A 17,019-nucleotide genomic window follows, 5' to 3' on the forward strand; every position below is an offset into this window, starting at 1 on the left:
TTTCTTCTCTTTTTATTCACAGAACACACATAGAACCAACCAGGCCAGAACAGTCTTTCTCATGCAGTTCCATTGATATTTCTCAACCATGACTCAGAAGATTTCCACGTTAATGACGAGAGAATAACTCCATACCTACTGCTTGGACTCTATGCCATGCATGAAATTCTAGCAATCGTAGTTGTGCTATACATTTCTATGGGCCAAGAAATTATGTGAGACTTCCAGCTCATTTCATAGCAGTCACTGACCAGATAGCTGCATTTTCTTCCTCCTCTACCAGCTCAGGCTGGAATAAACCAAGCAACTTAAGAGATTATGTTTCTTATCCATTTTGGAAAGAAGGGCGAGGCAAGTGAATCTATATTTAAATTGGGTTCTACAGTTGCAGACTGTATTCCGGCTAGGAAGGAGGCAGAATAAAAAAAAGGAAGTGTTTGCAGTAATAGCCCAAAGCACCTATGCCTTACCTCTTTTTGGATTCAGTGAAGGACTTGAATTAACTCCTGACAGAATAATCGGAACAGAGCCAGCAGAAGAAGTTGGTGTAGTCACCACAGATGTAGCTGTTGTTAGTACAACTGTAGAAATGGATGTTGTGACAACAGGACAAGTAACAGTTGGTGTTGTTACTACAGTTTTAGGGAATGATGTGGTTGCTACTGGTGCAACAATCCCTGTTGCTTTTGCCATGTTCACAGTGGCAGTAGGAGTGGTGGATGAGGGAGTACTACAGGTGTTGATTCCAGGTGTTGCAGGACCAGCTGTGACTGTAATTGCAGGAGGAGAGCAGGCAGGTTCATTAGCTCTCATTTGGCTAGGAGCGGTCACAGTAGATGCTGCCACGCTAGTACTTTCCACGATAACTGGAGAAGTGGTGGTGGCTGTAGTGACCCCAAGAGAGACTGCACATTGAGCTGGAGGTGGCCTTGACGGAACCACGGGAGCGGCAACCATTATTGGGGTAGGCTTGATACTGAACTTCTGTGGCCCTGACAGAGGCTGGCGCGTGTTTGCTGCAGGAATCTTCTGCTGTAGAGCTCCGGCTTTGTTCATCACAAACTGTGCGAACATACCACCAGGTGAGGGTCGGGCAGCTGCAAATAAAAACTTGCAGGTCAAAATTTTAATAGATTTCCTCTTTGCCTTTCATGAGGTGTTACAATTGTAATTTCAGCATGAATTTGAGCCTCCATTTTCTTTGTACCTTGTAATTAAATTGAAACCTTTATGACAGTCCTGAACATGCCTTACATATTAGAAATATATCTGCTTTATTCCACTTCTATAGCTTTTTGTTGCATTTCTTCCTAGGCGCACAAAAGAATCAGATCTTGAGGGGTCGTTCTTTATCATGAAACTATGAACAGACAATTCTAATCACAGTACAGGAAAACAAACACCTAAGTGAAATAATGGGCTCGAACTATTTTCTAAATCTCAAATTCTTCCTGTAACAGCTTGTGTGATCTTCCTCTTTTCACTGCTTCTTGGTTTCCATCCCCCTTCTACTGTACCCACATCTTACACAGTCATAGGGGAAAGGGGCGGGAGGGAGACAGAATCTGCCATGTCCCCTTCTCGTTGCAGTGACATTCATGCAACTGAGGACTGGATGGGACAAATTTAACCAATGGGAAGTAATCACTATTGGGAAGATCCTTCCCCTCATCCCTTGCTCTCCAAGGGATCAGAATACTGCTTCTACATCCCTCCAGATGCCTACGGATGAGTACAACAGCATAGAGATCATGAGCAAACCCGACTTAAACATTGTGGTTATTTATGCATATAGCATTTTTAATCCAGAATATGCCAGAACACTTACATCATATATGCAACAATCACTTCACCCATCAATGAAATGGAGCCAGCTCTTTAATATTGCATAAACACACAAAACAAGAAGTTTTATTACAGGACAAGAAAAACAACACACCCACTTACATGGCAATGAAAATTTAGGCAGAAAGAAACGAAACAAAACAATCAATTGGAAATTAAAGTTTTGCCAGGACACAGGTAACATCCTTTTTTCTTGTAAAGCTTCTTCAGATCTTTAATTAACGTGTGGGAATATGTGGATGGGCACTAGATATTTTGATTTTTTTTTTTATTTTTTTTTTAACACATGCAAACTGTAATAGTTAAAGGCAACTTCCTCTCTTGCCATGCTGGGGTAACCATTTCAGTACCAACTCAGACACAAGTACCACACACTTCTTCTGATACTCTTTTTTTTTTTTTTTTTTTTAACTCAAAGTGCTCACTAAGTCCAACCCTGTTTAGCTTGTGAAATCCAATGAGATTACAGGCTGGTGTGGTTATTGGCTGCACACCTGTTGTTTCGCTAATCCAGATTTGGACCATCTTGTCTTTCACTGCTGCTTCAAGCACCTTTGGTGGTCACAAGAATTCTAATTATAAGTGCAACATCATCAGAAAAACTAACAGCGAAGAACCACAGATTAGAGTGATCCTTTACTCATTTTAAGTTAAATCGACGTTTGATGAAAAGCAATTAAACATCATAGTAAGGAAACTCTCAAAACAAAGATCCAAGCTTAACATTCAGCGTGTCTCCATCCACTCTTCCTTGTCTCTTGAAAATATGCTCTAGTAGCATTAATAAAATAACTAATAGTCAACATCTGTAATCTTATTCTGAAGTCAAAATAAAATGTTCTGCTTTAAAGAGGTTATTTATTGCAGAGGCAGTTTAGGTAGGCAATGCAGCCAAAGGCAGCATGCACTGTTGCACAGAAATCAACAGCAATGCTGTACACTCGCTTTTTACTTCAGCTTCACGCAATTTAAAACACAGTAATAAGTTCCAACCTACCTATCTGTCTCTGTGCTGGGACATGGGTTTTCAGAGTCGTCACAGTGGGGGTTGAAGTAGTGCTGGTGGAAGATGTAGTTTTGGGAGTTGATGTTGTGGGCACCTGGACTGATGGTGTCCCAGAAGCAGCTGCTTTAGCATTGGATGCTACCTTGGAGATCACAGTACTGAGGGTTGAGATATCAAGTACTGTGGGTCGCAGCCTGCCTGTGATATAAGCTGCTAGCCGATTGGCGGGATGTAATGCCCCCATCTGTCCCAAAAGCAGTTTGGCCTGAGGATACCTTTTATCATTAACCTGAAAAAAGTGGAAAAGGGAAATTTTGTGAAAAGAATGCTAATTCACCACCTCTGGAGAGGCGTTTCATTCCATGGGACTTCCAAGTGTCCTTTTCAAAAAAGCATTGCAATTCAGAATGGGAACTCCTAATTTCCTTACTGCCCAGGAGAACTTCAAACAACTCGTTATATCTTTATAATACAGATTTAAGATGCTACTCAGACTCTCACACAGAACCAGAGTCCAAAGGAGCATGTGAAATCACTGAAATTAGATAGAGTGAAGCTAGCATTTATTTTTCCTGTCCCTTACTTATGCTACAGTCCTGAATAAAAATGGGTTCCCAAACTCAAGGTCAATTTTGGATAAAATTCTCAAACCTAATTAACACCTAGCATCACAGAAGAAAGAACACTTATGTCATATACATTGGGACAAAACTCTAAAGAGCTTGTAAAAGCTTTATCAGCTTTTTTCTTATCCATACTGCCATTTGATACTGTAATTAAGGTATGATGAGTTGACTAACTTCAAATTTAGAGTTGTAGTGGTAACTGACAGCATGGGAGAGAAAAAACAGAACATCTTTCTGAATGTCAGGCTTTATGCCTAGTGGTCAACAGGAAGTTTTGGTAGTCTTGCATTTTACTTTCAGGTTGCTTGATAATACCTTCTAAAAGCCAAATACATTTAACACACTACTAAATAAGGTCTTGACTCTTTTTACTGATCAACTTTTATTAAAAATAAGAAATCTCCCCCTACATTTTTCCTCTCTGCTAGCTTCTCTTTCTGAGGGTGCCATATCTGCAAAGTGTCATGAAAATAAATTTTACTCTCATTTTCTAATTCATATGCCTTCCTGGAAAGTGGTATTACTATAACCACGAATACCTTTGACTAAAAAATATCTTCATCCTAGCCATACAGTTCCTACCACCAATTCATAACACCAAGTTAGCTGCATGAAACTGCAGGGGAAGGGCTCACTTTGAACTTAGGATTATGAAGTCCCTTGATGAACAACATATATTCTGCAGAGAGGACACAGGCTATTAGCGAAGACTTAACAGTGAGCTGTAGCAAAAAGCCATTTAATGTTTACAGTTTCAGTTTAAAGTTTTGTCCCAGTGTACACTTCCTTGGAAAATATTCTTTTTGTGGCCTCTAACAGCCGTTCCTTTAGAAGTATTATCTGTCATGCATCTGCAGGGAGTGTTCCAAAGCACCAAAAAGATCTTGAGAGAGATCCTGTACTTGGGCCACCAAGACCCAAATGGCCTAAAGCACAAGCTAAACCATCAGATTTCCTGTTATTGAGTCCATCTTGAAAGGGACAAGCTTATGGAGAGGCAGGAATGCCACCAGGTACTAAAATCCTTGTCTGGACAGGCAAAAGACTAGGTAGACAAATTAAAAAGCGTTCTCCCCTTCACGGAGTTCTGGGATACTGGATGAAACTGAATCTAATCTCCACAGTAAAGGCAGAGGGACCCACCTGAATCAAGCCTGAGGGGCTCATATTAGCATTGCGTTTGTAGACGACCAGCGTTCCTGCAGGAGAAACCCCTGCATAAAAAGGCAAGCCTTTGCCCCCATGCAACTTCTCCTGCAGTTTGTCCAATGTGTCTGCCCGCAAGAACTTTAGATTTTCTGGGGTTTTGTGTGACGGCACTCCGCTATCAGGAGTCTCCAAGACAGGTATCTCAGGCTTCTCGTCCTTGTCCTGGCAGGACGGCACTGAAATTTTCACTCTGGAGGAGTAGACAGGAGGGTGGTTCTCATCCTGGGCCTTGTGTTCCGAAGCCATTTCAATAATGAAGCTACCCACTTTGAGGCACTGTGGTGCGTTACTGTTGATACGCTGTGATAAGATGGTCAAGATCTTATTGTGATCTTCCTCCAAGTTGCAGTCAGAGATAATCTCGATAAGTTTGGTTGGTCCACCTGGAGTAGTGTGATGAACATAGGAGGTGGAGGAAGAGTCCCCCTCACTACGAGAAGACCACCAGCTTTTCTCTGAGAAAGAATTGAAATAGGTTTCTGCAATACTATGGCATTTTAATCACCTGGATATTCAAACAGTTTTATTCTGCCCACACCTCCACCCTTGTCTCAGTTGCAGGGCAATAACAAGTAAAAGAACTGTTCAAAGCATGACTTCCCCTTGCAGAGCTTCACAAGCAAGCAAAAACTCACTGCAAAACTAATGTAACTATTTCTCACAGTTCATTCCCTGCAGCCATACCATCTCGGGTTGTATCCCATTGCATCACAAGCTAAACAAAGCTGGGTTGTTTCAGTACATGGATGAAAGATCTCCAAGCAACACCAACATGCAGTAGAAAGCATCGCTGGTTATTCAAGAGATGGCACTTTTCTCTTGGAGTCAGAAAAGGACCAGTGTCCTATAATGGCATGAGGAGCAAACATGCCGCTAGCAGAACTGTCTTTTGCAGAAGATGTGTAACAGAAGCATGACCTTTTGTTGTCATTAGAGATCCAACGTCACTTTTTGCAAAACTGTAAGGATGTTGAGCCCTGTGTCCTGGCCATTTTAATTTCACCTACCAATTCACCAGCATTTTCAACTAGTTGTATTATTTTTCCATTCCCAACCTTAAATGGAGAGCGTGTTGTTGTATACATTAAACAGTGAAAAAATTCAGCTCAAAAAGGCAGCTGTATTTCATTAGTGCATGACACAATGCCTCAAGTATACGTCTCATTTTAAAGTTCATAACATGATTTGGGCCACTTCAGACTGCAGGAGTACACAGATGTCTAGCCTACTTCTTTATGAACTAGAAACTCAAACCCAGTATATATAACGTAGCGGAACTTCAATTCAACCTTTCAACTTGAACTAGAAGAATTCAACATCAAACAGCTCCAAATAAAAGTATAGGTGCTTCCTTGTCCCATACAGTTCTAGGTGGAGAACACGAGGATCCCATCCTCACAGTACCACTTGGATATTTATTAATTCTTCAGTAACTACAAAGTAATAGTATGGAAAAAAAGACGGGGGGGAACCAGACAAACCAAAACCAGTGGTCTCCATTCCTTCCCAAGTATCTAATTATCACTCTTGCAGACGAGCTACTGTAATACTGGTCATTTTAACCTTAGAGCAACAGCTAGTACTGGATATTTAATCTGCTGTATCTCCCATGTGACACACACACAATTGCTTAAGAAAACAGGAAACTGTAAGCACATCATAAGATTTTTATTGACAACCGTAATAACTCCCCCAGCAAATGGACTTTTGTTTCATCAATAGCTGCAACTTTTAAAAAAAAATAAAGCCAACACAAAAACCCCACAAAAATGTGGAACTACCAAGAGGTCGAATTATACTCAATACTGAGCTCTTACCTCCTGATTTATCAGTGTCTTTGTCTACCTCACAGGCTGCTTTCTCGGGAGGCTGAAGCTCTGGTTCATGCTCCTGCAGGAGGAAAGAAATGCAAGAAAAATTCTCATCCTGTGTATCTCTCTTCCACGCTAAAAATCACATCACAAAATAAACTAGTTCATCATACTGTCACCCTGAATCATAAAACATATGCTAACTTTGACAATATTACAATTTTCGTCTTAGAACAGCTCTTTAAACAATGAACGTTTAAGCCTTACATGATAATGTACTTGACAGCCAGGAATTTCCACAGATAAGACAATTTCTATCACAGTAATAAGGTAAGTTTACCAGCACTACTAGGTGATTTAGGCTGCAGGCTCCGCAGCCCTATCACCATCAAATATAAGTCAAGCCCTTATGTCGCACAGAGGTTTCTGAAGAAAAACTTACTTCAACATTTTCAATATTTCTGCCTGTTCTATGATACATGCTAGTTACAGTGTGACTTCTTACCTTTATACTAGAACTCTGTGAATCCCTTTTGTCTTTCTGTTGCTTTTTCTCCTCTCTCCTGCGTTCATATGCTCGGACCCTTGCACAAGTCATCAGACTTTCAAAGTACAAATAGACAGGATCCTTGTCCTCCTCTCGAATCTACCAAAAAAAAAAAAAAAGGGGGGGGGAGAAGAAAACCTCTCCATTCTAGATGCATATCAGATTTATGAAATAGTTTTCCTTTCTAACAACACTTCAACATTAATGCTTCAATAGTAAATGTCAAAAGAAAGGTCTAGCATGCATTTAAAGCTGAATCTGCCCTCTTAGTATCACACAGCCCAGTCTACATCTTGTTTCCAAATTACATATTCAGGGCAGGGAGGGAGGGAGGGGAGCAGAACACCACCACCTGACCCCAAAACCCAAACCCATTCAGATACTCTCCTAAGTGGGGAAACAAGTCCTAAGAGTCATGCATTGTTTAACATTATCTGCTATACATTAAATAGCAACTCTGCTATGTTTGTTCTTCAGACATAACTAGACTCAGCTCTACTGCTTTTCTTCCTCTACTGTTGTTGTTGCTTTTGTTAGATACTAAGGTGAGGGGAGAGGCAAAGGCAGGTTCTTCCCACATTGGTAGTGAAACCTCAAAAAAGAACAAAAAAAGACTCCAGCACTACACTGAATACTGTGTGTCTGTATCCCAATTTTTTTGCAAGTAATTCATTACTTAGATAGGCTACATTATGCAGCTAATAACTTACACAAACATTACAGGACCAGCAATCATTTTGCCAAAAATAGCATTTGTTATTCCATTTTTTTAAATGAGGCTATTAGTGAATCATAATCACCCTTCACCATCTGTGTATTGCTACACTAAATTCTCAACAGAAGACATAGTTAAAGATTTATATACGGTCAATTCATCCTAGCTTATTAACATACCTAGGGGCAGTCAGTCTTAGGCTTTCATCTCAAATTTCATCTAAAATGGCCTAGCACAGGAGCTTTTGGCAGTGGTTGTTTTAAATTTCAACACAAAGGAAAACAAACGCATCTCTTTTACTTTCTTACCACTGGATTGGGTTTAGGAGTATACACTCTGCCTGGTTTCATTCCACTGGAAGATCTATGCTTACTAGAAAGCAAGACTTCTGCGTTGGGCAGTACCGTGGATTTAACTGGTTCAATAACAGATGGTGTTGGGATGTAAATTGGCTCTGGATCTATTTCACCTTCTACTCTCACCCACAATGGACAATTCCTAACAGGCTGTTCTGGCTCCGAATCACAGATAGCTGAAAAAAGAAGAAAAAACAAAACCAACTTACTTATAAATGAAATACCATCTAACATAGCAGTAACAGATTTCTTTTGTTCAAGCCTGAGGTCTAGCCATGCAGCAAGCACTAGGTCATACTGCTGGAAAATACTACTGGTTGTTTTTCTGGTCTCAAATTCTAGCCAAGTGACTGGGATTTGTCCACAAGAAAGAGGAAATGAAAATAAAAATGATTCTACGCTAATTACTGTTTCTCACTTGTGCTGTGATAGCAGATACAAAAAAACACTGAAGAAGTAGTGATCTTCACTGATGCTGTATACTTAAAAATTACAAAACCTCCCCAAAAACTCAGACTTTATACCACAGCTCCATGGAAGAATTCCTTTATTCTAGTGGAACATCAGATAACACTATGTTCATTTTTAGCTATTGCTAAAAGTACTACTAGCAAGAAACTGAAAGTGTAATTTAATTTCATGGTCAATTTTTACCAATTTGGTTTTCTGAGCATACCTTAGGGCAGATCTGAAACTACCATAAATCACTATTTCCACTGAAGTCAATGAACTATACAACTCTATACAGCAATTGAAAATACAGCTCTAGATACTCACTTGGTAAGAGAGAAAGAAAACAGCACTATGACAATGAAGATTACCAACAGCAATAGCAGTTATTATCTCATATCCTGAGTCTTTAAAGATACTTGGAGAGTTGAGCAAGAGTTTAAATTATCAAAAAGGAACTCCAGCTATTTGATCGCAATAAACAACTAAGTAGTGCCCAAAATGCTGATCAGATAAGTAAGAGCTAAAAAAAGGGAAAAGGTGTTATTCCCTGCTAGTCAGCTATATGAAAGCAGATGTTGCAGACGTCTCTTGGAAATTCACTCCCAATTTCTGGATTTAAAAATGGCATCACTACTACATCCTAATAAAAATGCCCACCAAGATAGCTGGTTTCTGCAAAGTTGCAATTAATCACTTTTGCTCAGCAATACTCACTGTATTCCACCTTTTTTCTCCTCTTCTTATCTTTCTGCTTCAACTCATCTTCCTCCCCATCACCCTCTTCTTCCACATCTTCATCGTCTTGCTGCTCTTCTTGTGTTCCATAGAACACAAGATTTCCGCGCACAGCCTTTTTCATTATTTTCTTATGTTTTGATCCTCCCTTCACCAGCAACACTCTTCTCTTCAAGCAAGTACAACCAAACATACAGTCTGGCCTGCGGCAGTGGGTAGGCTGACGTTTCTCCAGCGCTAGACTAGCACATATGCAACCCAGTCGACAGAAATCATTATTGCAAGGAGGTGCTCGTCGTCTTATTATTTTGTGGATAGGTTTGTTTTTGAGAGAAGCCTAAGAAAAGTTTTAAAGAAATATACACTTCAAATTTTAGTAACAGGAAGTTTCAGTAAGCATGTGTAAAATTGCTATTCAAAGTTCATTGAGAAGAACCCCTCCAATTACATGGTTTACATATGAGAACTTGTCATCTATACTGAAAAAAAAACAGAATAGAAGAGATTTTACATTTTAAGTCTTCTGAGAGGCAATTTGAGACAGCTAAACCATCTTGGTAGTAAGAAGATATAAAGAAAGCAAAAGAGGAAAGGAAGTTATCATGTGACAACCAAGTTACACGACCATGATTTTTTTGCAGTTAGTTCAACTGGAAAAGTAACAAATAGTAAGGAAATGCAGTTACTGAATAGCAATTGTATTACCCAGAATTTTTAATGGTGAAAATTTGAGGTAACTCAAATTATTAATGATTCATACCAACACGCTATTATCACAATTAGTTTTTTCACATACTGCTAAGTCAGTGCTCCTCAACGTTCACTACAAAGACTACACCACAAATAATGCTCCTTAGCAGCTTCAGTCTTTATTTTCTGTGTCTATATGCAACAGCAGTAAGCAGACAGATTTAGAAAAGCAACAGTACAGAAAGGAAAGAAATGATTATGGATCTACCTGAGCTGTAAGGAGGGTTGCCAGAGATATGTCTGCTCGTTCTTCTGTAATATAGGTCCGTGGTTTGCCATCCCAGAGAGCACAGTCTTCTAAGTCCATTAACTTCACTTGTGACTTAGACAAACCTGGTGGACGAGCTGCTTGTTGCTGTTGTGGTGCCTGGCGCAAACTAATCTGTTTTGGAAGTATGTTTTCATCCAGAGCTGGCACCATGAAACTATCTGCTTGGTTAGTCAAACTGTTATTTGAGGCAGACTTTGCAGCCTTTTCCCCTGATGCTGAAGAGTTCTGTTTCTGCTTTGCAGAAAAAGGTGAAGGTAGTATAGGCTTGTAAGATGATTTTACTCTGTTTGTAGATGTCTGTCTGTTTTGAGTCTTTGTCTTCCTAGAGGTAGATGACAGAGGAACAGCCTTGAACGTATAAGATGTTGATGGAATTATGGTGGACTGCTTCTTTAAAACACTGTCGAGTGTTCGCACATAGCTAGTGCTCTTAGTGGGAAGCTGATATACCACAGGAGAAGTGGGAGTGCTAGAAGACAATCCCATACTTGTTTCCATCAATTTCCCTTCATTTTCCAGGTACTCATCCAGCTTGTCACTACAGAACGCCGAGCGATTCTTCAAGGAACCTTCTGAACTGCCGCCTAAATAAATAAGAAGCACTTTAGCTCCTGGGAAAATGTACTGACAAAATTTATAATAATTAAAAAATATAGAAGAGGTAAATACCTCTCTAAAAATATATATACAATTCTTTTAGAAGAGTACAACACAGGCACACCAAATATAATCCACTCTGAAACACAACCAGCTGTCTGAACAACTGTTTTTGTGGAGATTTTACAAGTATATTCATTCACAAAAAACAGTAAGCCTTCAACAGGCCATGCTTCTACTCAACTTACTTTGTTTGTCCTGAATATCTAGCCTACCTGCTACACCACAATACATCTGGAATACCCCAACACAACATTGTATGAAAGTGCAGAAGGTACAGCATAAATATTTAATCTAAAGATAAAATTGGCAAATTGCTAAATATCCATTCCTCCCCGAGGCAGGGCAGAGTAATCAAGTATGTAAGGAATATCTACTCTAACTGGACTTAAAAATACACCGTTATAAATGAAAATTACCCTAGTTCATTAGGGTCCCTGGGGCAAGATAATACTGGAATTACCATACTTCCAAGTACACTCAAAACTGATGAACAAACCCAAATTATTACAGCTTTGATCTGTTTTACACAGAAGGCTTGAGTGAAAAAACACGTATTTTTTTCTTACTCAGAGTAAGTTTCTCTTTTCTCTTATAAAACTCCATTCTGACCATGAAAGCAGGACCCAAAAATTCTTTATTCATGACAGTTTCAATATAAAAAAATAAATCTCTCCTTAAGACACACACAATTACCAAATTGCAAGATCTATGGAAGGTCAAGAAAAAGGACATGTGTTGGAAATATGTACACTGATCTTTTTCTGGTTTTGTTTTTGGTGGTTGGGGGGGGGGGGGGGGGTTTACCTTCATTTCTAGAAGCACCATGAAGCTTTCCTCGCCAGCCTTTGATTTTCGTGAAATCATTTGTCTTTCCTGTCCTGGAAACAAAAGGAAATCCGGTATCTGGAAAAGAAGAAAGCTAGCCTCAGTTTATGAGCCAAGCTTGATTGTGTCAATCTCCTAGCAAACTCTGCTTATTCCTTTTCAGGGACAGATGAACTGTAGTAAATCAAACAGCTGAATAAAAAGACTTGATTTTTGTCCCCCCCCCCCCCCTTTTTTTTTTTAAATTAACAAAATACTTAGCAAAGCCAAGCTTCCTGTAAAGTTCTGCTGCATGGCCATGCATCTGCTACCCATGCAAAAGATGTCATCTCCTGTATTTTCAGTTTTAGTCTCCTTAGCAATGGTGCAAGCAGTTGATTCCAAAACTCAAATGGGTGAATCAGCTAGTTAGCAGGCTAAAATGGAACAGGCAGGTTTTGAGCTGATACTACAACTTCTCTCAGCGAGGGAAGTAATCTGAGTCTCTCCTCTCAATTGGGCCAATGACTCTTATAAGACCTGTAGAAACTTCATTTAATGTTTGCTGTTCTGTCAAATTCAGCTGAGTGTCAATTAGGCTAGAGACAGGGAATAATCACAGAAGGCAAGCAGCGACATCTCTGTCAAGTTATCCATCAGCTCTGGAAGCTAAGTTGGAATGTAAAAATACTAATAGGGATCTGTGTGGCTGTTTTACATATTGCTAAGGCTAGAAATAATTGCGTTTTGACACTGAGCTGACTGAGGTCTTCTGAATTGAATCTGCCTCTTTTGCAGTGTAAACACAGCTGAGATACAACGTCTGCCTCTTTATCAGCTCCCAAAAGCAGCACATTAAGAAAGATACAGTAATCAGAACATTAAAGTAGGAGGAAGAGGTTAAGTAGGAGAAAGATAAACACCCCTATACTTTGTCCAACCAGTTTATTATTAAAAACAGTATCTACCAACAGTATTAGAATCATAGTTGCAGTGTAATGAGAAATGCACTTGTTTGAATAGCAAATAAGTTTAAAAAAAGCACAATCTGTCAGCACTTTTGTAATAAATAATTATCATGAAGTTATAGGTTAGCCCCCAAGTGGCACCTCAAGCTCTTCTTCTGGAAAGTTCTGATACTCGGCTCTGTGAAAGACAACTTTTTTTGTTTTGCATGCGAGCAACATCAGAGAAATATAGATTGCTCAGGCTTTTTCTGAGCAAACCGAGTTGTTAATGTGTACATTTACATTTAGGAAATCCAGTTACAATAGACAAAACATGCTGGTATAAAATACACTAGACAGATACCATTACTGGATCACAACCATCACAAAAAGGGAAGGCTGAAGACAATCTGGCCAGAATTACTCAGGACTCCTTGGCCAGTAACCACATAATTATTTAAGGAAGCTCTCACATTTTGTCATTTTAATACTTGCTTTAATCTCTTTAAGATATCAAGTTCAACTAAATGGCCACTCCCACCTTCTGATCATTGACAATAAAAAGGCAATACTTGAGATTTCAGTAAATTTATATTCTACCCACCTGGAGAATTGGGATTGGTTCCTGGATAGCTCCACAAAGAGTAATTTGAGTAGGAAAGAGGAAGCTGCACACCCAAGTATTTCAAGTCAATGCTCATTGTTGGGTCCACAGAATTCAACTTCAGTCCCACTACAAGAGGCAAGTATCAGTAAATGTCTCAATGCAGCAAGATGTTAGGAAAAAGAAAGTCAAGATATTTACTAAAAAATAACCCATTAAGTTATATACAGGCTTTTCTAGCATTCGCCCACCATTTTAAGAGACTTGAAAAAGAGCATTAGTGACTATAATTGTTACTTATACTAGATTTGCAGAGGGTATGAATTAAAAAGTGTTTTAGGGAATGGGAAATCAAGAAAAAAATTGAATTACTTTTCATAGTTTTCTTGATTACTACTAAAGTTTCCACAGAAATTTATTAAGCAAGGTGCCAGTGTTGTAATAATTCTCACAATAGAAGTTTTTGTTTGTTCGTTTTTTGAAGAAGTTAGCACTGTTTACATCCTTGAAGGCTGGAGTTACTGCCTGAACCCAATTCAGCTGACTATTTCGCATTTCATGTCACTACATAAATTATCAATCCTGCCAGTGGTACTACACATGCCCTTCTCTACTGAACGCCATTCTTGTGCAAGAACATATACCACACACACTTCAGTGTCAACCAGCAATAAGAGCCAGGAGCAAATCACATTTTAGTTCTGAAGAAGTGTGTGTGTGTGTTTGGAAATTATGATATAAATAAAGTTGTAGTCAGACAGTTGCAGTCAGTCAGGACTAGTTCATCAAATGATCCAGATCTCAGTAGGATATTTTTTCCAAGCTTGGCACTTTTTTTTTTTTTTTAAAAAGCAGGAGAAAAAACAGCTATAAAGAAACTAAACAATCCATGTTGTTGATGCCACCACAAATGCTTAACTGCCTACAACACCTCCCTTCATCAACTCCCCCAAAATACTCAAACTGAAAGACTTTACCCAGTCACAAAAGCTATTTTTATCCATGGCAAAACAAATGTAGATACAGAAATGCTGAGGAAAAAAACAAGCTAGTAAATTTGACTTAGTACCTTTTTCAGAAAACATTGTTACACTGAATTCAAGAAATTACTGTTGTCAGTCAAATTCAGCTCGCAGTCTGGAGTTCAGAACATCTCTGTTGGTTTTTAGCTATAGAAACCTACAAATGTTGCTCCTGTTGCCAACAAGTCTGAAATTCATGTATTAAATATGCGAGTTTTGAAACTGAAAATGTATGAACTGACAAGGCTCAGGACACATCAAGTAGTATTTGCACATACAGCAGAAGCCTTGTTTTGGTGGTACACATTTATGTTCATAAGTGGCAACACAGTGACCTGATTACTGGCAGCCTGAAAACAATCACCATGGAACAAATCTCAGAGATGGTTGTTTAAACTGATACCATTATCAAAGACAGTCTAGTGAGATATAATTTTCAAATCTACATAGGGAAAATGAGCAGCAAGCAAGCCAATCTAGCATTTTGTATAAAAACATGTCAACTGCAAAATGTCAAGATGCCATCTATTTCTTTTCAAAATGTATTTAAAATAAAGTGGAAAGCATACACAGTTTATTTTTCTTGACACTACATTTGAATTATTCTGTCATCTTCAAAAACAAGCCTAGCTTTGTTTAACACTCAAACAAAAATAAGAACATCACTCATACAGAAAATCTATTATTTCAGTTTAGGATCATGAAGTAAAAAACACCCAGACAAAAACCAAGAGGATGACTCCAACAAGTGCAACGTGGAATGAATGCAGACAGCCTAAAGAGAACAAATGGTAACAGTAAGTATTATGTCAGTACAGACATCACCATACATGACACAAGAACAATCACTTTTATTGATTTCTATCATCTCCAGAGTACTGCTAATTTTCAGTTGCTGTAATCAAATAGTAGCAAATGAAGAACCTTAAGAACTTTCTTCTCTCCATCAGATGCAGCTGCTAAATCTGAAATACGATGCATGACAACAGTGCCTTTGATTTCCAGGAATATGATAAGGGATTCAAATTAGCTCAGATAGAAGAGGCATCCCATAGCATTGCAGTACTCCAGCAGGAGCCTTCCTTCTAACATGCTTAAGTTGAATTCCCTTCGTTCTGAAGCATCTTATTCCTGCAGTCCTGGTGCCTCTAAGATCTAGATAGCCTCAATCACCATTTTCTTAACTTCACAAATCAACAGCCATTGTGGGGTTCAGGTACAACCCCAACACATCATCAGTGAATCTCAAAAACAAACTTAAGCTTCTCAACTACATTTTCCAAAACCAAAAGCAGAGTTAACATTTGCTATGTCCACTTGCCAAACTGCAGTGAGGACAAGAAAAACAGTAAGACATTTTTTAGAAAAAAATGGGTGAAAGCACATTTAGAAACAGGCACTTCACATCTTCCAGACAGGAGGGAGCCATGCCTCTGCCTGTTTTGTGGTAGATGACGAGGAGGTATTAGTCACGATCTGCGGCCAAGAAATTTTGGAGAACAAGTATCGGAATCAAGAGGGCTAATGAGGCTGCACCAAGCTTCAGGGTGCTACTTAGAATCAGCATGGCTGGAAAAGATACAGCCCTGGGCCTAGAGGCACTCCCCAGCCGCCTTCTTATGTCTTATTGATGATGTTGGGGGCAGGGGGAGAAAGAAGGAGGAAAAAAACCCCAACAATCCCTCTCTCCATTAACATCATGTTCCTTTCCTGATCTCAAGTTTGCAATGGAAGGCAACACATCTGTAACTTTTTGCAAGGTGAAGGTAATCTGAATAAAGATTAATTCCAGTTCACATGCAGCAGCTGAAGTCTACCAACAAAAATACATGTATTGCAATTCACTTCACAGCCTGACCAAATTACATCTGTTGCTGCAAACAGTCTTCACATAACTTCTTTTCCCTCTAAAAATTAGACAGCTGAGGGTCATTCTCTTCATTGCTGAATTTCAACATCTAACAGGCTCAGCAGATTACCATCCAACACTGGAAATGACGTTCACAAGCATCAAGAAAGTCAAAATTCTTCAGACCTCTTTTTCTTAGCCTGATGCTTGACTTTTCTTGTCCATTTTGTAATATCTGTGAACTGCTCAACACCCTTCAGAAGGTACCACACACTTTACCACCTCTCATTTACAAGCTGGAGGAAAAGCATGTGGGTTTTACACGTTCCCAGTTGCAGGATCATCTCACGAGTAAAACAGTCCTCGCTAGTGTTGTGGTTGCCAACATACCATAATTTCATTATACTTTTCTTAGGTAGATAACCTCCAGGAGGCCCACATTATAATCCTAAAAAGCCTTAACACTGCTGTAACATTTGCTTAGTGCTGTATCTAGCACCACCAGCAGCTGACCACACAAGGGATTTCACTACCATTTTTGAAATATGACAACACACGCAGACCTGTGAGGGCAGGTTGGCCAGTGAGGTCAATAGAAAATAGGGCCGCCCGCCTATTTCTGGAATCATGGGAGGGGAAAATTGCATTTAGAGATCCATGATATGACTGTCAACGCTGATGCTATACCACCAAGGTACAACCTGGCTGGAGATGGATAATCTTGTTTCATCCCTACCACGTCACAGAGCTCTAAGAGTTCTCTACTACCCTTCTTATGACCGCTTTGCCAAGGTGGAAGACAGGAATGT

General features: G+C 39.3%; 1 protein-coding gene across 12 annotated transcripts in view; it reads right to left on the bottom strand.

Moving 5' to 3' along the window:
* Window positions 1-17,019, bottom strand: part of MGA (MAX dimerization protein MGA) — a 65,599-nt gene that overhangs the window by 25,678 nt on the left and 22,902 nt on the right. For 9 of the 12 annotated variants that reach the window (XM_069784412.1, XM_069784415.1, XM_069784411.1 and 6 more), the window contains exons 6-15: window positions 13,340-13,468; window positions 11,789-11,887; window positions 10,262-10,908; window positions 9,283-9,640; window positions 8,068-8,291; window positions 7,003-7,143; window positions 6,504-6,576; window positions 4,621-5,141; window positions 2,843-3,140; window positions 471-1,097 (exon numbers count right to left, since the gene is read on the bottom strand). In XM_069784412.1, the coding sequence (XP_069640513.1) occupies window positions 471-1,097; window positions 2,843-3,140; window positions 4,621-5,141; window positions 6,504-6,576; window positions 7,003-7,143; window positions 8,068-8,291; window positions 9,283-9,640; window positions 10,262-10,908; window positions 11,789-11,887; window positions 13,340-13,468 (3,117 nt within the window). Of the gene's footprint in view, window positions 1-470; window positions 1,098-2,842; window positions 3,141-4,620; window positions 5,142-6,503; window positions 6,577-7,002; window positions 7,144-8,067; window positions 8,292-9,282; window positions 9,641-10,261; window positions 10,909-11,788; window positions 11,888-13,339; window positions 13,469-14,967; window positions 15,137-17,019 lie in introns of those variants that run through there. The other 3 variants (XM_069784413.1, XM_069784416.1, XM_069784421.1) reach the window with 3 other exon arrangements.

Source organism: Haliaeetus albicilla, chromosome 5, assembly GCF_947461875.1.
Source record: "Haliaeetus albicilla chromosome 5, bHalAlb1.1, whole genome shotgun sequence".
NCBI classification, from domain to species: Eukaryota; Metazoa; Chordata; class Aves; order Accipitriformes; family Accipitridae; genus Haliaeetus; species Haliaeetus albicilla.